Source organism: Phycodurus eques, chromosome 10 (genome assembly GCF_024500275.1).
Source record: "Phycodurus eques isolate BA_2022a chromosome 10, UOR_Pequ_1.1, whole genome shotgun sequence".
In the NCBI taxonomy this organism is placed as follows: Eukaryota; Metazoa; Chordata; class Actinopteri; order Syngnathiformes; family Syngnathidae; genus Phycodurus; species Phycodurus eques.
Genome location: NC_084534.1, coordinates 12,766,768 through 12,791,849, shown reverse-complemented (window position 1 = coordinate 12,791,849; position 25,082 = coordinate 12,766,768). Strand labels below are relative to the sequence as shown.

Below are 25,082 nucleotides of genomic sequence, written 5' to 3'. Positions count from 1 at the left end.
TCCCCGTGCCTGGGTGGGTTGTCTCCGGGCACTCCGGTTTCCTCCCACATCCCAAAAACATGCGTGGTAGGTTGATTGAAGACTCTAAATTGCCCGTAGGTGTGAATGTGAGCGTGAATGGTTATTTGTCTATAGGTGCCCTGCGATTGGCTGGCGACCAGTTCAGGGTCTGTGAGGCAGACACTCTAACCAGTCGCCAACCGCGCCGCCGACACGGGAACAAACAAGTACAATTAAAAAGATAATTCTGTTTCCGATGCAAAAATGGTTTTCCTTTACTCTCTGCTCTATGTGAAAGTCCAATTTGTGAACATATCACATTAATGATCCTTGAGTAACTACTTTAAAATGGTCATCTTACTACAGATTGCGCTTGTTGTTACTACAGATTTTTTTTTTTCTTGTTGTTCTTTTTTCTTGTTGTTACTACAGATTGCGCTTGTTGTAGTTCTGAATGTGGAATGTGGAACATTCCACACGTTCTGAATGTGGACTGTGGAACATTGGAGGTCAAAACTGCATATAACCCATCCATTTTCTGTTCCACTTATCGGGTTCAGTGTTGCACCTGATTTTGGGCAAAAGGCAGACTACGTCCCGGACTGGTTGCCAGTCAATCACATATAGGTAAACAACCATTAACACTCACATTTACACCGTCACTGAGTGGCCTTTGCCTGTTCGTAAGTTAGTCGAGTGAACCCATACATCAGTGATTTAATGCTTATAATATACACAGTATAACATTTGTTCAACTCTTGCATCTTATTTTTTCATACATTTAGCATGGCCCTCAGAGGACTTAATAAAAACTCAAATGGCCCCTGATAAGAAAAAGGTTCCATACCGCTAATGCAACATAAATCTAAATAAATACCAGGCAAAGACACATTAAAGTGCAAATTTTCTTTTTTATTCTGATTTCATTTTACAGCAGAAATTATGTAAAGCATTCAGAGGACATTTTCCACATATAAGGGCAATATTCAAAACACTGCATGGCCTCAGCAACAAAATATTCTCTTAAAAACATCAACAGTTTTGTGATGCTTGTGCATGCAAACAAAAAAAGTAGAACATAGGAAGTCAAAGTAGGCTACAAAAGAAGAGGAATGATAGGCATGGAGAACACAACAGCAGGCAAGGTCGGAATAGAGCAGGAGATGAGACAGAGGGAAGACAGAGGAGTGGAGAGGGTCTATCATTCTAGCATGCAATGTGGTGTTTGGGCACGCCGCCTCAGAGACAAGGGATAAAAGGTTTACAGGTACCATTTTCCAGGCGCACCGCTGGCAAACAGAGGCCATCTCCGCACGTTTGCCGGCAACTGTCTCACTCGTATTTTAACTTTTTATGACATTATCTTTTTTGTTTTTCTTACAGTCAACATCCTCTCCATAAACACAAACGTAGTGATCTCTATGTTAGCCATTCTGTGCGCAAGGATACTGCAGTATGTCTGTGTTTTGAGAATCTAAAAAGTAGTTGTGACGATGTGGGAGGAGTGTTTGTTTGAGAGGGATACTGAGAACACATTTTTGAGATCTTCCAAATAGAGTGTAAATAAGACTAGACTTACTAGTGTTTTAATTAAGGTAACACATGGTTGCAACTTACAGTATTTTTAATTCTTAGTATTATTCTTGTGCGTTTATGACCATTAGAAATCACTCAGTACTTATTTTTCTTGTAGATAAAAAGACACACGCTGCAGTTTAGATAACGCAAACAGATCACAATCGCTGCCTCACAAAATGAGACTATATGCATGGGAGAGGGCCAGTCAAGAACCACATTAGAAAATGAGACGATTCTAATTCATAGATAAACATTATCCCTAACGTATGGAATACACATACACAAAGCTGTGTGTTAGCAATGAGTTAGTGACACTCCACATATCATCTCCCTGTTTTTCAACCCTGAGTAAAATCTAAGGGAGAGATTGAACTGTTCCCCAAGACATAAGCGCAGAGAGAAAGACTGTGGCTTTCTTGTGTTTCTGACTGTGTGCACTTGTGCGTGTGTGAGTACGAGACATGGGGTGAGAGAGGGGAAGAGAAAGAGAGCGAGAATGGGAAAGGGTGTACAAGACAGTCATTTTGTTGTCTGGAAAACCGCTGTGTTCTTATTTTATGCTTAATGCTACGAGAACATTTTCATGTGAACCTTTGCAGGAAAACACAGGCTCTGACACCAAGACGTTTGATTGACTTGTGACAGTATCTTTTATACAGAGCATTCAGAGAATGTGTGGTTCTAACACTGCATAATGCACACACACAAGCGGCCGAAAAATGACAATGAGCATTCAGTCCAAGGTCTGACAAATTAGTGCACGTAACTTGTAACTTGCATGTAACTTGAAACAAGTCCAACACTAACATTTGTTTAACACACCATTGAGGAGAAAGAAAAAGGTAACTGGCAGCCATTCGGAGAACATACAATAGCTATTTCCTGATATGAACTTGCACTTTTCTGTTATTGATCAGGCACTTCCTAAACAGAGCTTTCCAGGGTGCTTAAGCACATGTTATATACCAGCAGTGACAATGAAGAGGAAAAAGGAATGAAGAGTGGGAAAGAGACATTCTGTTTGACTGAATGGCGAGAATTGTTGAAACTAAAGGTAGCATGTTGCTGAAGCACAACCACATTGTAAAGAATGTAGCACCCTCTTGCTTTTTTTGGGGGGGGGGGGGGTCAATGCATTCACATTTAAACGATCTTTCTCAGCATCTTCATCACCCTTATTTTAACAATTGCATCTTCAATGTCATCCTCTAGTTGAACTACTGTTGAGCTATTACTATCTTGTCTACTGTTTATAGTTTGTGTGTGTTGCCTCTGTGCATCTCACTGATATCTTTTGGGTGTTGGTTTTTTTTCCCCCAACATAAAATGAGGCAAAATAGCAATCATTATAATTGGCACTACTGGCAAAAAGTGTTTGATTTTTGCGAGCCAATGAACAAAAGCACAATGTGTAAATGTTTTGTCTGAAAGATCATTGTTTCAGCTAACTTTGTTTTCCCACTTATTTAATTCTAACATCAGATTTTTCATTTGCATGCTTGAACAAAATGTTCTTTTCAGTAACACTTATACTGGATACTCTTAAAGTGAAGCCATTAAAATCCTCTCACAGTCCATAGCCAGTAACATGTTCTTTTTGTTGTTTCTGCGTCTTAAATATCATGCACATTACTCAGTTTTTAATATCTACATTATTTACAAGCAATACAGCCGTCCTGTGTAGCCAGGTCTCTATGTTAAGTTCTTATTATGGGAGTAAAATAATTTATAATCTTAAATACAGTCCTCTTATGAAAAAGTTTCAGGGTCCTCATATCCCCTTACCTCGTCAGTTTATATACAGGAATATGCAGTAGTCCAAAATATGGATTTGATTGCCCGTATGGGCTAATATGGGGATCAATGCCCTGTATCTGGGTAGGTACTGGACCCGTGTCATGTACAGAGCAAGCATAGAGACCTCTCAGAGTCAGGAAGAAGTCAAGGCAATGTTACTGTATGTGACTCTTTCCTCAAATCACAGCTAGGATTTAGAGGTTCATGAAAAGAACAAACTAACAGAGACATTTAACCACTGCAACATGTCATATTTTAGCACACAAGGGGGGAAACCAGTCTCAAGCTTAACCACTCTTAAATAAATAATTAGACCCCTAAATAAATAAACTTTGTTGTTGTTGTTGTTTTTTTGTTTTTTTTAAGAAAAAGCACCCAAAATATGTCATTTGTCCTTACACAATTCACATTACGCAGGGCAAGGATAAGTCGATGGGACCAGTGAGACACAACTACACATAGAAATACAAAATAAACAACACGAAAGCAGTTTGGCAAGCATGCAGGAGCTCGCGGCTCAAACACATGCATTGAATTGAACAAACACTGACAACACGCGGGCGAGCAAAGTGCCGCCTCTGAGAACGAACTCCATACAAAGTCCATGTAACAAATTAAGACATCGTTAATTCAGACCCCGACCCTCATGGAAACAATGCTCCTCTTACATTCAAGTGGTTCCTCCCCTTTTGATCAGGTGACTGATTGATAGGTTTGTAAGTAATGTGAGTCAGAGTGTTTAGTGATATTGTGATTATACCGCATAAACAGGATGGTTTGCCTCTTGAGCTCTTCAGCATGGCGAGGAGGAATGAGCGAAAGGAACGAAGAAATAACCTGCATGCAAATGCAACATAGAAGTGAGTTTTTTGGTTTATGTTTTCTTATCCTTTCATGGATCAGTGTTTGGGCACAAAACGCGGTGGGTTTTACATGAGTTCGGCAAGTCAAAGTTGCTTTTGGCGCGTGAGCAAGCTGAAGCCTTCCACCACATCCAGTCGGCGCCACGCCGTCACCAGCCGCCATCTGCCAGCCGCCATCCGCTTCCTCCCGTTTGGAAACATACCCAAGAGTGCAAACAATGCCATGAGGTTAATGTGATGGCCTCCCAGTGGAACTGTGGAGGAGGATCAGTTCTGTGGACGGAGCCAGATCCCTGGGCTTGCCCTAGTAGTCTGTCTGTCAGTCTGTCTGTATGTCTGTCTGTCTGTCTGTTTGTCTGAGCTGCCATGATGGACACCTATCCTGTCCTCTGTCTGTCTGAGAGGATTCTTCCTCTCGAGAGAAGACAGGATAGAGGGCGAGCAAAAAAGGGGGAGAAGGAAATGAAAGGGGCAGGAGAGGGGGCAATATAGTTTGGAGAAGAAAATGAAAAAGAAGGAGAGAGGGGATTATCACAGGCTTAGTGGGCTGTGGGTGGGGCCTGGTGGAGGGCTCTCAGGACCCCTGTCCTTTTTCTGCTCTCTGACCCTGGTGTAAAGACACATATTGGAAACACATTAGAGTGATTTTTCTTTTGTGTGTGTACATGTCTGTATATCTGTTTCCATCTAATAGTCCACAGTTTACTTCCTGGGAAAATCTCCACCCCGGAAATCCTACCCAACCCCCTCAAGGCACAAAAAGGAGACAAGCAAGACATTTGAGTCCCCAACTGATGTCATGCCCCCAGGAAGACCATGTGCAAGAGTGCTCCTCTATCTATCTGTCAGTCATGCAGAAGTAGCAGCATCATTCCGCAGTCCTCGACGGGACAGACAGAAGAATGAGGGAGGGAGAGAGAGAGTAGATAGAGAGAGAGAGAAAGAGAGAGAGAGAGAAGGATAATCAGCCTGGATACCCTCTCCTCCCCCCACATGCAAACAGGCATCTGCCACCAGGAGAGAGAGAGAGAGAGAAAGACAGTGAGAGAGCGAGAGAGAGAGAGAGAGAGTGAGAGAGAGAGAGAGAGAGAGAGAGAGAGAGTGGGGGGAGACTCACCCGCTTCAGGGGCCTATGGTCCATCAAAGGGCTTCGCAGGAACAGTAAAACAACAGCAGCTGTTAGCACCAATGCCCGTGTGGCAGTGGGCTGTGAATGCGTGTGTGGGCAATGTGCATGGTGTGTGGTCTTGGGTGTGCGTGCACGTGTGAGTTGATTTTTACGGCTCACCTGTGGCGGCATCGAAGCAGGAACCTCAGGATCTTGCGTGCAGCCTGGTTCTGTTTTTTAGTTAGAAGGTTGCTACAGGCAAAGAGAGAGGTGTGACGGTTTTTGTTTTTTTTTTGGACAATGAATGAAGTGTGTTTGTGTGTTTGGAGAACCTGAGGGAGTGTCTATAGGAGCGATAGTATTGCTGTATGAGGACCGCTGCTCTGCGACTCTGTTGGAACTTCCTCTTCTCATGAAAACTCCGGAAACGACTCTGGATCAGGATGGCTGCCAGGGTCATCCTCTTATAAAGTGCATACTGAAAACAGTAATGTTGTAAAGTCTTAATTCAACACTAAATGTGAACTTTTTTACTCCTGAACACAGGGTCTTTAAAAAGCTTCAAAAAGATGGCGAGCCCTTAAAGGTGCATTGTTACGGAAAGCTATTTGAGCATTTATTCGATAGCCTTGATATCAAGCTTCAGGTTCATGTTCTTCCTCACTAGTAATAAGACAGTGACATTTAAGTGTGCATGAATGTCATACAGTAGTGGAAAAAAAACCTACTAATGAGATACAGCCATTCTACTAGTGCGATCGAGTTGTTCTACTAGTCAATGGACTCTATGCATGCAGCACTTCCGCGATTGGTGGAAAGTGGGATATTCTGGTCAGCATGTAAAAGCATAGTGACAACATTGGAAATGTGATAACATAGTGGCACACTTCATTGGAGCTATCCCCTCGACTTCAAAAAGGAAAAACTTGCCATTTCGACCTCAAAAAGTACATGCATAAAACTACTGAATATACCAATTACACAACCCCAGGTTATCACATATTTAACAACAGAGATTATTTCTCAGTCAGATGGGATCCCAGTAGCTTGGATCATAGTGACAGCAGAAGATGGCATCTGAGCTTTTCACCGGAAATGCTTAAAGCATAACTGTGCATAAGGTCCCTTGTTTTACTAGTAAGGACCAGGAGCATACTAGTACATGTACAGTACCTTAGGTTTGATATCAACGATACTGAATAAATGCTCAGTTTTCCATAATATGTAAGATACAAAATGGTTACCTTCACAATTAAAACAGGGGGTAAAAGTTACCACAGGCTCTACTGTAGTCCACTCTTATCACCTAAAATACCATCTCATTATATCCAGTGGAACCCCCAAGTTTGATCATCCCCAAATATCAGAAAATTTGAAAACCGCAAAAACATTTTGCTATCAAAAGACGCACAAAAACATCAACATATCACGTGAGACTTCAGGTCAGTGAGAATTTAAACAAGCTTCGGTCAAACGTTTGTGCTGAAGGGCCACGTTTGATTTTTAAAATTGACAAATGGGCCAAGTCGTCCATAGATAATGTAAAAGTAAAGTTAAAATGTGTATATAATATATGTGAAATACGTAACATTAATAATAAACTAAAATTCATTGTAATTTTAAAATTGTTGATTATAATCCCTTTAATTATACTTATTTAACCAATTGTATAAATGAAACACAAATTGTCAAATGTATCAGTGAAATGTATTTTAGTCATATTTTTTTCATTTTAATATTTACAATGAATCAACTAAATAAATCAATTTTAACAAATGGCTAATTTAATGCAACAAATATGACAGTACTCTTGCTAATGTAAATACAAAGTGGGCATTTCTTTCTTTGTGATGACAACAGAAAGGTACTAGCAATGACAAAGAGGAAAAATATGGACGTGCATTCATTCATTCATTCATCTTCTGTTCCGGTTATCCTCACAAGGGTCGCGGGCGTGCTGGAGCCTATCCCAGCTATCGTCGGGTGAGAGGCGGGGTATACCCGAACTGGACGCCAGCCAATCGCAGGGCACATATAAACAAACGACCATTCGCACTCACATTCACGCCTAAGGTCAATTTAGAATCATCAATCAACCTACCGTGCATGTTTTTGGGATGTGGGAAGAAACCGGAGTACCCATAGAAAACCCACGCAGGCCCGGGGAGAACATGCAAACTCCACACAGGCGGGGCTGGGATTTGAACCCCAGTCCTTAGAACTGTGAGGCGGATCTGCTAACCAGTCGCCCACCGTGCCGCCTATGGACGTGCAAAGTGTTTAAAAAAAACAGTCTGTGTCCTGGCTGCTCAGTTGACGATAATAATAATAAAAAATATCAGAACATACAACAGAAAGTGTGTTTTCAATTGCTGATTTTAAAGTTGAAGGTAATGGCCACGGACCGGTGCGCAATCGACACCAGCTTGGTGTTTTATGCAAATTAGGCATGCGGTGGGTCTTTTGGTACATGCATCTCTGTCAAGGCTGATAAGTACACTATAGCAAAGTAATAAGACGACAGTAATAATAAAACAAGAATGGAATGTAGACTGCAAAAAGAGCTGGCCGTATGCACAGTCACTTGGTTCCTATTCCCTCTGCAGGTACTGTGCCAGCTATTATTCGAATGAACGTTTACTTTTTAAACTTGCACGATAACTAAAGTTAAATGTTACTCCAAGCTTTGCGTGTTCAGTTAATAAAGGTTTTAGCACGGCAACAGTTGTGCCCAATAATTATGTGGTGTTAAAGCTTACCTCAAACTATAAACCTCTTCAACTGATTAAAGCAGATGTTCTCAAACTTCAGAGAAAAGTCGTAATGTTACAATAACGAACAAATATTTTTGTTTTTGAAAACTAATGTTATGAGAAAAGTCGTATTTTTTCAAGAAAAAAAAAAAGAACAAAAACCTATTCTGTTAGGATAAAATGTCCTAATCTTTTAAGAATAAAGTAATACTTTTCCAAGATAAAGTTGTAATATTCTGATATTAAAGTCAAATAATTTATTGCAACTTATTTTTCAAACCCCCAAGCTATGACTCCCTGGACCCCAGTTTGAGAAACAATTAATTAAAGTACAGTTAAAAAAACGTATTCATATTTTTTCATCTACAGAGCATAGCCTTAGCAAACAACCGACTTTGTCAAAGCATTTAATGCAAATGCTCATAAAAACATCGCTGTCCATCTGTTTTGTCTATGATACGCCCTATCATAAGTAGAGGTGAAAAAATGAATGATTAAACGGAGTACCTTAATTAGCAATGTAGGTCAGTTTAATGCTGTCTGAACATTGAATCGTACCTGCTTGTATCTCTTATAGCAGCGTTGAATCACTGCTGCAATCTCTTTGCGTTGTTCCTGAATAGGACCCTGAAGGGGGTGATGGTAAGAGTTTGTATATAAGATGCTCATGCAAGCAAGCAAACATGTATCAAGCAAGACAGATACATGACAGGAAGAGTATATACTGCAAAATTGAAGTGGAAGTCATACAAGATAATGGATACCTTGTGTTTTCTAAGGGAGTGCAGAGCATTCCTGATGGTCTCACACAGCTCTCTCTGCTCTGCTTCTGTCATGGCAAGAAAGGAGGAGTCCATTTTCAACCGTTCCTCTTTCATAGCTGCAGAGAGGAAGGAGTTCCAGTCAGAGGGGGTGGACAGGGCTTGCTTAGTTTGAGAACTCTGCTCACCCTCAGGCCCTGAGTGAGAGTTCGGTTTTGGGCCGGGAGTATGGGGCTTGGCATTAAGGAACCTGCAGAGCACGGCAAGCAAAGCAAGTAAAGAAAACATCTAATGAGATTTCATAAAAACATTTTAGAATGGTTTGACTTACCTTTCAACCTCAGCAAGATAACCAGACAATAGTTTGACATCAGCGCTGAGGCCCACCCTGCCGGAATCTGTTTCAGTCTCCATGTCCTCCTGTTTAAGTCGAGCAGTGGATGTCTCCATGATGTGATCAGCAAGCATTGAAATGTCCACCTGCAACACAAACAACCATACACACACACACGCACGCATGCATGCACACACAAAATCAAACTCTACTCTGTGGGTCAACACAATCACAGGGTACATATAGACAAATAACCATTCACCATTCAACCATGGAGTTTGCATGTTCTCCCCGTGCCTGCTTGGGTTTTCTCCGGGTACTTTGGTTTCCTCCCACATTCCAAAAACATGCGTGGTCGGTTCACTGAAGACTCTAAATTGCCCGTAGGTGTGAATGTGAGTGCGAATGATTGTTTGTCTATATGTGCCCTGCGATTGGCTGGCGACCAGTTCAGGGCGTACCCCGCCTCTCGCCAAAAACTGGGATAGGCTCCAGAGGATAAGCGATACAGAAAATGGATGGATGGATTGATAAAAGGTGTATTTTAATGCATTTGTGTGTTTTAATACTTTGAACATTTACATCTATATGGTCTCCCTATATCACCACTTTTCACCTAATCGTGGGGAGGAGGTGGCCCCGGGCATCCACTTGTCTATCAAATCAATATTTCCCCATTGAAATGCCAACGTGAAAAAATAAACGTGAAATTACTGTACGTTGGGACAAGCGGGTTTCCCTGTTTGTACCGTTGAATAAATGGCTGAAAGAGCACGGGTGAATGTCTCCTTTTTTCCCACTTCACTCGAGCAGCTGCATACTTGAAGCTCGCTTGTGAATCAAATTTTGGCTCGTAACACAACTCTTAAGTTTGGGAACTTGTAAGTCAAGGTACCACTGTACTTTTTAATGCCTTGAGACAGAGGACTCTCCCTACCTGCAAGTCCTCTGTGTTATCCTGATAGGTCAGCAGTTCTGTCTCCTCCCCCCTGTCTGACAGGACTCTGTGGCGCAGGTGAACAGCCAGTCGCTCCTTCCCTAGAATCCTCCTTGCGAGGCTACGCTGCCCCAGAGTATGTCTCAGGCTCCACCTGGTGCCCCCTCCAGATGCCCCTATCCTGGCCTGCAGGTGGGGGAAGGAGGAGTTGGAGAGCTGAGGACAGTCCGGACTGTAGCTGGCAGGGGGTGCACTCCGATTGCTGAGGTTGGGATGTTGGGTTTGTTGAGGACTTGATATAGGGGAAGGGTGAGTGGTAGGTCTGTGGTGGTTCGGGAGGGAGTTGAGGTTGCTAGAGATTGAGTTAGCGAGCTGTTGCTGAGTGGGTTTGAGTCTCTTAGCTGGGGGTGGACCCCCTTGCTCTCCCTGGGTTGTCTGTGAAGTTCTGTGTCCTGTTTGGTTCCAGGTCTGGTTGTTGGGCTGGCTCTCAGTCCTGGCTCTCCTCAGTTCTAGAAAAACAAGGAGATGTAGATTAAGAATTTATTAGCACTGCGTAATGTATATTCCCACGACACTGAGCATAAAATATGATTGGTCAGTTCATCTAAAACATGGATTTTACTTCAGTCTGTCCAAGACCATTTTTCAAAGAAAATGGGCCAACATCATGAAAAAAAATTCCTATATAAAATGTATATTTCCAATTACATTCACATTTACATCCATCCCAGCTCGGAGCGCTCCAACCCAGATACATGCTACACTCGTCGTCGGAGACCACTCTGGAAATCGTGGAGTTCGAGAAGAATAAAAAAACCACCAGAAGGCAAAAGGAAAACCACTGATTTTTCAAGTGGAGCAAAAAGGTCCACTTTTTGATTATCATGGCTCCGTAGGCAATGAATAACAGCACTGCACTGGAGGGGCGTGCAGAGGAGGGGGCTTTAGGTCCCTCCCCTTTTGCCCTTGATGCCCAAGGTGCCCCTTTGCAATTTTTTTTTGCTTTATTTTATTTTTTTATAGATGTGTACGTGAGTGTTTGTAAGTGTGCCTGGGGCCTTCCATCCATCCATCCATCCATTTTCTTCAACGCTTATCCTCACTGGGGTTGCAGGTGTGCTGGAGCCTATCCCAGCTATCTTCAGGGAAGAGGCGGGGTACACCCTGAACTGGTTGCCAGCCAATCGCAGGGCACATACAAACAAACAACCATTCGCACTCACATTCACACATACGGGCAATTTAGAGTCTTCAATCAACCTCCAAAGCATGTTTCTGGGATGTGGGAGGAAACCGGAGTACCCGGAGAAAACCCAAGTAGGCACGGGAAGAACATGCAAACTCCACACAGACGGGGCCGGGCTTTGAACCCCGGTCCTCAGAACTGCGAGGCAGATGTGCTAACCAGTCGTCCACCGTGCCGCCAGCATTGCTGTAATTATTATTTTTTTAAATGACTAATGCTAGAATGGGCTAATTTCATTATTACATTCTTTTTCAAGTTTATAGCAATGTTAGCATGTTTTGAATTAATAAAAAAAAATATAAAAGTATTCGAAGTTGTTTTGTCAGTTTTCATTCCACTGCTTTTAGTTTAAAAAAAAATGTCCTGTTGTATTTTTTTCAGTAATGGTATCGATGTTTTATGCAGGTATAGTATCAAAGTCAGAATTTTGGTATCGTGACACCACTAGTATACAGTAAATAAAATAACTTTACCCTATATTCTCAAGCGCCTGTTGCTTGCTGCAGCTGACTTTTTCAGAAGAATTTAGTTGAAAATGTTGAGATTTTTGCATGTTGTGCTTTGAAAGAGTTACAGACACTGTGTTTTTGGCTGTCAAATGTATTTAAAAGAAAATTAAACCGAGAATGCTCTTTAACTGTTCAACCTTGTCATGTTTTTTTTAAATTTATTTTTATGGTCTTGGTCTTGTCAGGGTCTCAGCTTGTTTCGGTCTTGGTGTTACTCCCAAAAGTCATGTCTTGTCTTGGTCTCGGTGAGTTCTGGTCTCGGGTAAGTCTTAGTTTTGGATAGCATGGTCTTGAGCACAACACTACCAAAAACTGTAAAAAAAAAAAAAGTAACTCACTCCAGGCCGACTAACATATTCCATTCACACTGAACTGTTTACTGATATTTTCTCCCACCTGAATTTGGGTTTGAGGAGTGACTGTTGTTTATTCTGCTGAGCTCAGAGCCTCCTCTCCACCGGTCCATCCATATGTCAGCAGGCTGACTTGGAGCTTGAGGACTTTGTTGTAGCTGCTCCAAGAGTTCGGCCAGTCGTGTGTGGCCCCGGGATCTGGCGATGTTGAGCGGCAAGCGTCCCAGAGAATCGGGAATGGCCAAAGCTCTTGGGTCCCACTGGTAAAGCACCAGTGCTGCATCAGTATGACCCAGAGCACATGCCCACATCTGGAGAGACCAATGGGGATGTTGTCACACATGCCGACATGAAGAGAAGACCGCATAACCCTTAAGGAAACATTGATCACTCACCAGTGGTGTGCAGGAGAAGTGGTCGACATTTAGAGGATCCACCTCCAGCTCGAGGTCAATGCTGTCAGCATGCTTGGTGCTGCAGAGCAAAATGGTCACGTGAGATTTAAACGTCACATCCCTATTGATGGTCTGCTATGAGTGTTTGTTAATCACCGCCAGCGGATGAGAGTCTGAATGAGCCCAGCGTAGCCCTGAGCTGCAGCCAGATGCAATAAGGTCATTCCTCTTGAGTTCTTGCTGTGGACGAGCTGATTGGAGGAAGCCCAACACGGCTGTGACATCATCTTCTCACACACAACCACAACCCGACCCTCAAATGAACTGTGGTCGGGAGAGGTCTGGGGAAGAAATTGGCACAGCGATTTAAGTGTCATCCGAGTTCCAAAGAGATCATTCAGTGTTATTAGTTTGGTGGCTTGCCTACCTCCACCAAGGAGGCCATGTTTTCAATGTTACACAAGATGGCAAAAAATATTTCTACAAACCTTTGCCCCAAGGAAGAACTGGTTAATATTTAGTAAAAACCCAGGGAAAAAAATACAGTGGAGCTTTTACTTTGTTCTGTGACCACATTCTTCACTCAAAACACTCATATCGCAAATCATCTTTCTCCACTGAATTGAATGAAAATGCCATTAATCTGTCACCCCATAAAATGTCCATAGTGTTTATGTTTATTAATGAGCAAAATAGCACTTTATAGTATTGTGGCTTACTTTACAAAAAAAAAAAACAATACAGTAATAACATAATCAAGTAAAATATAAAGTATTAAAATGTGCATCATGCTTTACAGTAATTCACTGTGGTGCTCCTCCTGGTGCGCATCCCTTGGCCACCAGGGGGTTGTATAACACAGGCATACGAATATAAACTAAGTAGACGGTCACAAGTGCTCTGTAAACTGGAGTAATATTCCCCATTTTCTCACAGAGGATAAATAATATATTCTTGTGAGTAGTTTCATATTGTCTGTCTATATGTGTTGCTGTCCCATTTTTCAAATATCCATTTCTTAACCCATTCACTACCAGCCGTTTTCAAAGCAGAGTTCACAACATTGCCAGCTGTTTTGGAGCATTTAGAGTCCCCTTATACAGGACCAAAAGGACCACAGACTCCTTTGTCCCCAGAGCAAAAATAAATAATAAAAAAAAAAGACATGTATGGTGTATTTTTTATTAAGCTGACTTGACTGTTTTAAAATGTATTTAGTGTTTCTAAAATGTTCTGTCTTTCAACCTGTTTGCAAGACAAGTTTCCCTTACGGGGACAATATAGTATAACGAACTGAACTGACCTAAAAATGTGGAACCAGCAATTAACCAAAAACATCCAATGGAAATACTAAGATGTTGACATTTTAACATAATTTGAATCTCCATGTTATAATGCATACTTTAAGAAGGAGGACTGGTGGGTGTGTTCCAACTATAGGTGGATAACACACATGGTAAGGTAAGGTCTATTGAGGAGGGTCCATCGGGATGTCGAACCTCAGATTCAGAAGGAGCAGTGTGGTTTTCGTCCGGACCGTGGAACAGGGGACAAGCTCTACACCCTGAGCAGGGTCCTCAAGGGTACATGGGAGTTTAGCCAACCAGTCTACATGTGTTTTGTGGAGGCGTTGGAACGTGTCTGCATCGGTCTTTCTTGGTAAAGAAGGAGCTCAGCCGAAAGGCAAAGCTCTCGATTTACCAGTCCATCTAAGTTCCTACCCTCACCTATGGTCACAAGCTGTGGGTCGTGACCAAAAGAACAAGATAGCGGATACAAGCAGGCAAAATTAGTTTCCGCCGCAGGATGTTAGTTTCCGCCGCAGGGCTCCCCGTCTTAGAGATAGGGTGATAAGCCCATTCATCCTGGACGAGCTCAGAGTCAAGCTGCTGCTCCTCCACATCGCTCCTCCACATCGAGAGGAGTTAGATGAGGTGGATGCCCCCCTGATGAGGTGTTCCAGGCACGTCTCACTGGGAGGAGGGCCCGGGAATGACCCAGGATAGCCCAAGATGTCTCCTGGTTAACCTGGGAATGCCTCGGGATCCCCTCAGAAGAAGTGGGCGAAGTGGCTGCTGAGAGGCAAGTCTGGGCTTCCCCACGACCTGACCTCAAATAAGTGGAAGAAGATGGATGGATGTAATAATGCATGCTCTGTCCAGCCAAACAACCAATGGAAATGTGTTTTATGTATCTCCATTCGTTGCCTCAAGGGTTTGTCAAAACAACACAATGTTTTCAGCCAATGCTTGACAATTAAGGTGTATTTTAGCTGAGATGTATGGAGGTCAAAATTGGATGCATATAAGTTAATTACAAATTCTTCTGCTTTCAATGTAATACATGCATACGGAGAGGAACATAAACGACTCAAACGTCAGTTGTAATAGAGTGCCAATATTACATTTACACATCTTATGGAAATACTACAGATGTGGAATTTGTGAGTAGATGTCAAAACATTAATTGTATACATCCAACAATGGCTGTGACAACATAGCCAACATTTTGGTTGCTAACAGTCTCTTGTAACTGTGGTCTGTTTTTATCTAATAGTGTATATTGTAAAAACAAAAACAACAATTTGCCCCTAAAAAAATTTCATATTTTAGCTAATCTTAATGATCAAATCCAGGCATGTAAAAGCAATCCAAATTAGGATTGTTCATCCTTGGTGGATGTCTAGGCTCTACTGATTAGCATTCTAATTTTAAATGTGTTCAGATTTATTTTACATTTAATTTACGTCAAATAAATTCTTCACTCAAACAAATTGCATCTTTCTGCCTTACTTGAGACTGCTGTTCGGTTCCCCCTCCCTCTGCACCTTCACTCTTGGTTGCCATAGTTTCTGAGCAGGGGTTTTGATTGGTTATATCGGCCATCCTCTGTTCCATCTGCTCCAGGCGCTCCAAGATGGACATCCTGAACTGGGTATCTACAGAAAATATAACATGAATAGATTTTTTATTCAAAACAATATTTACTGTATATTTTAGGACGTCCAAAATAAAAGGCCACAGAAGGAGAAGGTTGCTTATGAGGGGCTTGATATAGAAGGATGAATAGACACCCAAGAACCATCCAGGATCTTAAACAGCACTTGAATGTGAATGTAATATAAGTGCACGGATCCAGCAACAAACTATGTTATTAATATTTTTACACGGTTGTAAGTGTGACAATTTATTTCTGTGCAGCTGCAGTTTGCTGCAGTGCTCATCATGTCACTCAGGCTCTTTATTTTCCCTCCTCTCCTCTCTGCTGTCAGTAGCACATCGACTGAGGAAAAAAAGAGGGCGGAGCTTTGTGAGTGACACAAAGATCACGCTCCAAACATTGCAGTCCGCCAATCAGAGGGGGAGATTGTCAAACAGTCCGAAAAAAAAGCCAATCATATGACAAGTACCAGCCTATTCAACTATTGATGTAAACAAAAAGCTTGAACCACATCGCAAGAAACACAATAATTTGCTTCAAAAAATGACAAACATTTTGTACATTTCAAAACAATTATTTATAATTGTTCTTCTTTTATTGATATTGGCAACCGCCAAATGCATTGCAATGAAGACCATAATTCTTAAGCAGCTCCGAGAGTCTACTATTTTTCACAATCATTGCATGTTAAAAGTAATTTTATTGTATTTTTTTTGGTGAGACTGTTATTTCAGAAGTTTGCTGTTGCTTTTGCAATAGTATTCATCCCAATGAAAACTCTTCATGAGCAACATCAGTTCAGATAATACAACTGCTCATCATTACACTTTTAATGAGATTGTTATAGCCCCTTGACTCTGTTGCATCCATTCTATTAACATACCATAGATAATAACAATAACATAATGTCAATGCACACACACTGTTACACAGGTCAATTGGAGAAAATGTGCATGGCATACAGATAAATCATGAACAGCATGTTTAATATTGGTTGCTATTGTGTGTACAGATGCAGGAGGCAAATGGCCTCCCTGCACTTGTTGTCGTGTTATTGTTCTTCAGGTCTGCTTCGAAGAGAAGCAACCTCCTGAGGTTTCTTTCTTTCTGTTTTTTTGTTTTACATATATAGCTCAAACATTTAGCAACTATGCAAAATGACTACCATTGGATGAAATTAATCTTCATTGTAGTCTAACAATAAATGTCTTTAATACAATGACACAAGACAAAGCAGTTGGACAATAACATCTGAATAAACAACACTTAAATCATGCACCCCATGGATGCAAAACAGCAATTTCCAGACATCAATTTTGAAATGAAATGATATCAGATAATCTACGAACCCAAACAGCGAGTGTGTCTTTATTCCAGTTTCTGCTCAACCGCCTTAGTTAGAAGTGTGCGACACACACGTCGATACTCCCAACAACAGAGAGTGAGAGAGGGGGTGAGAGAGAGAGCGAGACAGAGAGAGAGTGAGAGAGAGAGAGAGAGAGAGAGAGAGTAGATTGTGTGTGAAGTGAGCAGCGGCGCTCTTCTCTTCAAATCAGCCCGCCAGACTTTGGAGCAGCAGGAGGTTTAGGCCGTCATCGTCGCATAAGAAGACTGCACTCCCAACTAAACTGGAGCAGACGCCGAGTGCAGACGTACTTTTAATCCATTTTATGTTTGACCTACACATTTTGCGGTACATTACCGTGAAAATGCGTGCATGCCTGAGTGTGTCTCGCTAGTCCAGAAACGTGTTTGTGGATACAACCTTTGGCGGGCTGTTTCGGGGTGTCAAGGGGACGGCGACTGAGCCACATTGTCTTTGCCCTTCAGTCGTGCATGCAGTATGAGCTGTGACCGTGCAGCCGCATTGCCGCAGTGCGCAACGCGCAGACTGGGGGCACACACAAGCACGCACGCACGCACACACACACACACACACACACACACAATGTAAAAGCAGAGCAGGCGTTGCTGAAGAGACTTGTGTGTTACCAAGACAGACTTTGCATTAAAGCCAGGAACACCTCCTTTAACACCAATGCAGCACTTTTAAATTGAATTCGATGTTATTAAACTGAAATGGGGAAACTCTAAATGAATGTCTGCATGTTGGGATACAGCCCCTGATTTGCATGAGCTGGATTTCAAAACAGAAGAGCACATTTGAAGTGGGGCGCATCAATGGACACTCACACAATGACCATTTCACCATTTTCACTCCACTCCTCAGAAGGTCATACAAAATCTGATCCAATATGATGATCCAATATGATGTACCTCCAACTGTTCTTTAGTATCATATATTATGACAATTGGCAGCCTGGTGGCACAGTAGTAAGTGGTTAGCACACGCACTTCACAATTCTGAGGATGGGGGGGTTTGAATACGGGCTCCGGCCTTCCTGTGTGGAGTTCTACTCCTGCTGGCATGGGTTTTTCGCTGGGTACTCCGGGTTCCTCACACATTCCAAAAACATGCATGTAAGGTTAATTGAAGACTACAAATTGTGAATGTGAGTGTAAATGGTTGTTTGTCTTGATGTGCTCTGTGATTGGCTGGTGATCAGTCCAGGGTGTACCATGCCTCTTGCCCAGAGTCAGCTTGGATAGACCCCAGCTCACCCCGAACTCAGCAGTGTAGAAAATTGATGGATGAATGGATTATGACAATTTGTTGGTTAAAGGTTTCTCTAAGGTTTTAATTTGCTTTTAGAATATATGTAGGTTTCCCCGCCCCTCACTGTTATAATTACCTTTGCAGATTGGCTCAGGTTTCTATTGCATTAGTGTGTAATGTCTATTTCGACAAGTAAGTTCGCAAATATGGTTCCTTGATCTATATAAAGGCATGCAGTTTTAGAATTCACCACAGAAAACCCAAAGCAGAGAGAGAACATGCAAACTTTACAAAGGATGAGATTGGAACCACAGTAGACATGCTAACCACACTTCCACTGTGCTGTCCGGTATTGTGCTACAAACAAAAAGTTTTGTCTTGTAATAGCAAAGAGAGAATAAAAGAAAACATTTTGCCTGTGTTTTATCGCTCCTCTTAAGTTTCTTTCATTCAAATAGTAAACTTATACACTTACTTCACAATCCAAAATGCAAAACATTGGAACTCATTAAAGCTCAAGCCTTTTCAAGAATTCCAAGTGCCTTGTGGGAACCTTAAAAGTGTAATTGTACGCCTCAATGTTGCAATACACTGCTGAATGCTCTTACCGTCCAAAGACAGCCAGTCATGCTGAGAGGATGGGAGGGCAGGAAGGTCGCGCGCCTTGTATTCAAAGACCACTGAAGAAGAGATGACCTCGCCACCCATAGCTACCTGCAGCATGACGAGTCCCGTGTCGTGGGCTGGAAAGAACCATGATGTCAATAAATAATACAGTGGTGACAAACCTCAATATAAGACAGTATGTTTATAAGAGTGTTTAGGAATACAGCTTTTTGTGTATCTGCAGAAAATTGTGCGTGGTCTTCAGTGATCCTATTTAGTGACACAGGATCTGACTCGTGCAGTTGAATGCACCACTTCAAGAAGCATATTACACTGCATGCATGACCATATATGTAGTCGCTGGCCACGAATGATATCTGTCTTACAAAAACAGTCATACAGTGTTTGAATGGCACTGTCAGGGAAGTATTTGTTTAAAAAAAAGTTGACTATAGTCTAAGGTACCAGCGTAGAATTCCAATGCTTTACATACGAGTTTTGTCAGAAAAGTTCCAATTGATATCACAAAAACTACAAACTTCAAGTTTTTTCTCTCCTTCGAAGTAATCCTGCCTTCAAGCAGTCCTGAAACTATTCTTGTGGGATCCTCCACAGCAGCCAGAGCCAGGTCGGGCGAGTGGGGAGGTTCCTCCAGCATGGCGATGTTCTTCTTTTGCAACTGTTGGATGCTCAGGGCTTTGTTAGCAGCCACACTGTCCTGGTGAAGCCACCACGAGTTGTCCTGCCACAACGGCCACCGCTTCTGGCGCACTCATCTAAGCAAATGCCGCAGGATCTCTTCGTAGATGTGCTGGTTGATTGTCTGGCCCACGTTGAAAGGGAACACTCGTAGTTTGTAGTGTGGGTTTGAAATACATATTTTGTGACATCAGTCCTTGAATTTGTCTGACACACCTCATATAAGAATAACGTACACATATCTCAATGCAGTTCTACCCTACTGTAGACTACAGTTACAAAAAGAAATATATTGACCCTCTCTGACAGTGTCAATAAACACTGAAAAGGCCAACTGGTTGAAGCAGGTGTACCTAATAAAGTGGCCGGTGTGTTCTCATGCTATTCTAATGTCTTCTTCTTGTATAAAGGGTATTATTTTGTGCTTTATCCCAAAAGGAGGACATCCATCGGTAGACAGTGGATGTCATTAATAATGTCTAAAACTAGCTGGAGTTTATGTGCATGTCAATTGATAATAAATATGTATGTATGATGAGAAAGTGCGTAGACACGCGATACCTGGACAGTAGCAGCGTAGCACACCAGGCTGTATGAGGGCAGCAGGGACGCTGATGTGGTCAAACAGGCAGCTGTACTCAGCGCTTGACTCCAACCACGGGCCTGTGATAAGCACCTTCACGCCACCCTGCAGCACAAACACTAGTTAGAGGAATGGGACACAACATGGGGACTTCATCACAGGGAGCTGAAGTTGGGTAAACAGCAAGTCTGAAAACAAAGTGAACAATTGATAGAATAAGGTGGAACTGAAGATAATATAACATTTTTGAATTATGCAGCAAAAGATGACTGAATGTTTCATGTGTGTGGAATTCTTTAGGTATAAATGTGATATTATTAAGCATTCTACCAGTGGGCAGCACAGTCCCAACAGGTAACGGCATACAGCAGTGCAAATAAAAACAAACAAATGCCTAGAATGTTTTGGTTTATGAAACTGTTTAAAGCAACAACAATAGAATGGATTTGAAAAAAACAAAAACAAAACAACAACAATAGAATGGTTTAATTCTTATATAGAGTGCACAATGGAGATGCGTGTTTTGTGGTAACATACAAAAGTTACTGTTTGGTTTGCACATTTGATAGTTTCTACCTTTCAACGCATTACTAGAGTACAGAAAATATTGTCCTCAAAATGACCAAACACATAGCCAACGTGATTCACTGACTGTGTAATTCTATGCAATACATGTATGAATTAATGAAGCTACCCAGTGGAATCCATGTAATATTGACATTTCATTAACTCAGCAATCAGTTGAGGGCATGATTCCATTTTTTAAAAGCAGTAAAAGCCGTCTTCCATCATGTGTCAGTCTGATTTTACTCCGGGCAACAACGATGAATAAATAATGATACAAATGTTGTTACTAACCTCAGGATAAGACCACTCTGGGGAGTAGTCTGTCACACCAAACAGCCTCCCGGTCTCTTGGAGCATTCCCAGAGCTCCCTGCTCCACTTCAGAACCCTGCAGGTGGCCTTCCCCCGTGCCCTGCTCCTCTCCCACTGCCCCCTCCTGAGGCATCAGGACCCCGTTGACAGCACTCCCTACCCCACCTGCAGACCCTTCAACTGAGATGAAATCATTGATGAGATCAGAGAATTGACTTCCAAATGAAGCCTCAAAGCCTTCCAGGCTGATGGCTGCTCCTGCTCCAGCCGCAGTGGCGGATACACTTCCACCTTGTGGAGGTAGAGAGGAATTGTAGAGTGCCCTTTCAATGCTTGCACCAGCACCTATTGACTGAGGACTGGCCACCACTGAGCCGCCGGCCCCTGGCAAGCTTACTCCATTACAAAGAATTTCGTTTTCCCCTCCTCCTGCGGTTCCACAGCCCGCTCCCCCTTCATCCCCCACTCCGTGGCCATCTGTAGGTTGAAGGTAGTGTTCAGTGTCCACACTGGCGTAAGCCTCGTGAGCAGCTCCAGACTTGAGCATTAACTCGCCTCCATTCTCAACAACTTTGCCACTGACCTCCTGACGAACCCCACTGCCGGGCTGGTCAACATTAGCGTCCTGGCTCGTCAGGGGGAAAGAGGCCACTGATGCTCCTTTTCCATTCCTGCCACACAGGGTCTGGTCTTGGCTGGTTTGGTGCAGGTGTGTATGGTGGTCTCCGTTGGTGAGCGGGGTGTCTGCCGGCAGGCTAATGTAAGCCCTAGCTTCATCTGATTCCTGTGGTGCCTCAGTGGTGCCGTTGGTCTGCTGCTCGGAGGGCTGGTTTGTGTGTGTGGAGGTCTGGAGGAAGAGGTTTGGCGAAGGGTGGTGCGCGGACTGAGTTAGACTCGGGACGCACGGTGATGACATGACAGCGCTGAAGTCCATCTGCTCCAGAGTGGTACTGGGGCTGAGGCCTGCCCCCTCTCCTACATAACTGCTCTGAGGGGCCAGTGGCTGCTCCATAGGTGTAGGTTCCTTCTTGATGTTATTGACAAGGGATGGGCTGTAGACAAAGCCATTAGATGAACAGTGGATCCCCCCATCATTACCGTTACGCCCCTCAGTCTTGCCTCCACCTCCTCCGTAGGTCTGACCCTGCTTGGGGTTATTAAGGAAGCAGTCAGGGTCAAACGTCATGGCAGTCTCTGGAAGGTTGACCCCTCCGCCGGAGTCTAGAGAGCTGGAAAGAACCAACTCTCCTCCCTCTCCTAAGCCGACCCCACCAGGAAATGATGCAAACCTCTGGTTCTCGGGGGCAACAGCCAACAGGATGCCAGTGGCGGCGCTCTCATGAGTAGACGGCAGCAGGTGGGTGTGGCCAGCTGAGTAAACCGAATCTCCAGTCAGCGTGGTGACTTCAGACATGAACACAGCGGTGCTCTGTGACAGGCCAGCACTAATGGCGAGCGCAGGGCTGTCAGCCATATCACTGGTGATTGAGAGTGGGGAACTCTGGGTGGTATCAGGGACTTCCACCTGGTTGGTGGAGGTAGACGAGGACACTTCCATGCTGCTCTGCGGGAGGAGGGAGGGCTTCGTCATTCGGCCATTCCGCCTGTCTCCTCCGCCTGCCCTGCTCCGTCGCCCCCCAGGACTGGGCTCTGTCTGGCCCTCTGACACATCACTGTTCTGGACCTCTGTGCCATCTGCTTCCTCAGATCTCTGGCCTGCTGTAGCGCCGCCACCCGCTGTAGCGCCAACCCCTGCCGCTGCCCCTGACTCCTGCTTGGATGAAATGATGCGCTGCTTGACACCTGAACATTTCTGATGTAGGCTGCTTCCAGCACCTGCCACACAAGGGATAAAAGATTTACATTAAGTATAAACCTAAAAAAAATATAAAGAAAGCTTCGGTTTAATTTCAACATGATGTTGTGACTGTAGCATTATTTCAATTTCACGTGTGCGTTGGCGCCCTCCAGTGACTGAAATGTACACTGACGGTATTCATATGTGCTACAGTTCACTGTCAGTGATCCAAATCTCTCCTTTTCACTCATTCAAAATGCACAAGCTCATTCGTAAGACATTTCAATTCAAACACGATACAAAACGAATTTGTAATCCTAAATTTGGTGTGTTCATAGGGCAAATGCAGAGAGATATGTGAGAGATGACAACTATTTAAGTCAAAAAGCCACTTAGTTCTGGGCAGCTGTCCTTATTTACCCTTCAAAACCGGATCAAAAGTTGAGAAATTAGGTGTTTTTGTGTTTGTATGTGTGTGTGTACTGAAGTTATCTTCTCTCACAGTTGCTGATTTATGAATAATACATGCTGGATATTTCGGGCACCTCCAGCTTGGGCCCCTCTATCCAGCCACCCTTTTTTCTTTGGCTCTTTGGCGCAATGTGTGCTTGCCTGCAGATGGCAGCATGGCACTGGCTTGTGGAACTACCCCCCCCCACAGCGGGTTCTTTATAGTAGTCACACTCTCTACATCATAAGTTCTGCAGTCGCCTCTTATCTCAACCGGATTTTGCAAAGGTAAGCCAGCAGTGTTTTTGAAGTCTTACATCTGAAGTTCGGCTATGATTTGGTTTTCATCTTTGTAATTATAATCAGAACGACAGCTTTGGTTGTTGATCCAATACGACTCCTATTCTCAGGTTTAGGACAAGTGTGGAGGCTGAAACACGAGAATGAGGAAGTAGGAGGGCAGTGAGTGGTGAAGGGGTGGAAAAGATAACTCACACATAGGTTTGAGTTGTCCGATGAGCTCCTCCTTGCTCCACTTGGCCCACTCCTTCCTGTCTGTGTTGATAGAACAGAGAACAGGACCACACGGCTTCCCGCTATCGTCCACTGCTGGAACATTCAGATAGTGCACCAGCACGATGTCTGGGTTCTATAACAGAGCAGCACACGTCTCGTTGGTAAAACACCGCCTTTATTTTTGCTCATCTGTCTCTATCAGCAAGAGAGTTCATTGATACAGTGTATTTGCAGAAGGAGGGGAAAAGGACAAGGAAAGCAGAGGAGTATGTGGAGGTCAGGAGGGAGGTCGGATATAGCGTGTCAAACAAGATTCTCTCACCTGCCTATAAAACATTTAACAGCTCAAACTCACTCACCCAAACATTGCAGGGCCAGCGGAAACGTCCACACGTGTGTTGGTGTGCATGCGATTTAGAGAGTGAATGAGCGAAACAGGGAATGGGCAGGTCAGCATAAAGCTCACCATACTGTAGCCCACCAGCAGACTTATGGAATTTATATGCCATGAATGGTTCAACAAGTGTGTATATGGCTGGTGTGTGTGAGAGAGGCTCCTCTTGATAAAAGATTTAGTAGACAGACTCAGGTGAGGGGGAAGGCCTGCTCAGGTGGAACAAGAAAATGGCACAGTGGGCTGCTACAGCACCACACTGTGCAATGCAACAGAACAGACAGGCTCATTTATGATCGTGTTCACTGATGTGATGTGATATATGTGCAAAGAGCAGAAAATGGCACATTACAGATAGAGGAATCAGAAGTTCCCCTGCCAATTTTAGACTCAGAGAGTCACAAGAGAGTAAAGTGCGCTGAAAAATAAAATATATTTGATAGGGGGCAAATTCAATTTACAGCATGTGGCGAGAATGTCCTTGTAAAATTCATGTGACAAATTATGCAGGACCGATTGGCAAGGAATGCACGCATATATATTGGATTTACATATTTTAAATGAACATCGTTGGGCATTCAATATTTTCTTGGAAATGAAGGGAATGTTTAAGATTCAACATGTAGGTCTGGAGATGATGAGGTTCTGGTGACCCACTCTTGCATGGCCAATCAAGGGCAGAGGTGGGTAGGAATGCGCTACAATTACAGTGGGTACGGAAAGTATTCAGACCCCCTTACATTTTTCACTCTTTGTTATATTGCAGCCATTTGCGAAAATCATTTGTTCATCTTTTTCCTCATTAATGTACACACAGCACCCCATATTGACAGAAAAAAACGGAATTGTTGAAATGTGTGCAGATCTATTAAAAAAGAAAAACTGAAATATCAAATGCCTGCAATATAACAAAAAGTGAAAAATTAAAGGGGGTCTGAATACTTTCCGTACCTACTGTATTCTGTTA

At 43.1% G+C, this 25,082-nt stretch overlaps 1 protein-coding gene across 2 annotated transcripts in view; it reads right to left on the bottom strand.

Annotated features, from left to right (window-relative positions):
* Positions 1–891: 891 nt before the first annotated feature.
* Positions 892–25,082, bottom strand: part of LOC133408968 (calmodulin-binding transcription activator 1-like) — a 69,703-nt gene continuing 45,512 nt past the window's right edge. Inside the window, exons 7-23 of one of the 2 annotated variants that reach the window (XM_061688402.1) lie at positions 23,701–23,854; positions 20,938–22,793; positions 20,058–20,184; positions 18,800–18,934; positions 15,427–15,572; positions 12,791–12,975; positions 12,635–12,713; positions 12,283–12,550; positions 10,132–10,640; positions 9,192–9,340; positions 9,049–9,110; positions 8,864–8,979; positions 8,658–8,726; positions 5,679–5,824; positions 5,527–5,598; positions 5,356–5,386; positions 892–4,845 (exon numbers count right to left, since the gene is read on the bottom strand). In XM_061688402.1, the coding sequence (XP_061544386.1) occupies positions 4,813–4,845; positions 5,356–5,386; positions 5,527–5,598; positions 5,679–5,824; positions 8,658–8,726; positions 8,864–8,979; positions 9,049–9,110; positions 9,192–9,340; positions 10,132–10,640; positions 12,283–12,550; positions 12,635–12,713; positions 12,791–12,975; positions 15,427–15,572; positions 18,800–18,934; positions 20,058–20,184; positions 20,938–22,793; positions 23,701–23,854 (4,137 nt within the window). In that variant the 3' untranslated portion in view covers positions 892–4,812. Of the gene's footprint in view, positions 4,846–5,355; positions 5,387–5,526; positions 5,599–5,678; positions 5,825–8,657; positions 8,727–8,863; positions 9,111–9,191; positions 9,341–10,131; positions 10,641–12,282; positions 12,551–12,634; positions 12,714–12,790; positions 12,976–15,426; positions 15,573–18,799; positions 18,935–20,057; positions 20,185–20,937; positions 22,794–23,700; positions 23,855–25,082 lie in introns of both variants that reach the window. The other variant, XM_061688401.1, reaches the window with a different exon arrangement.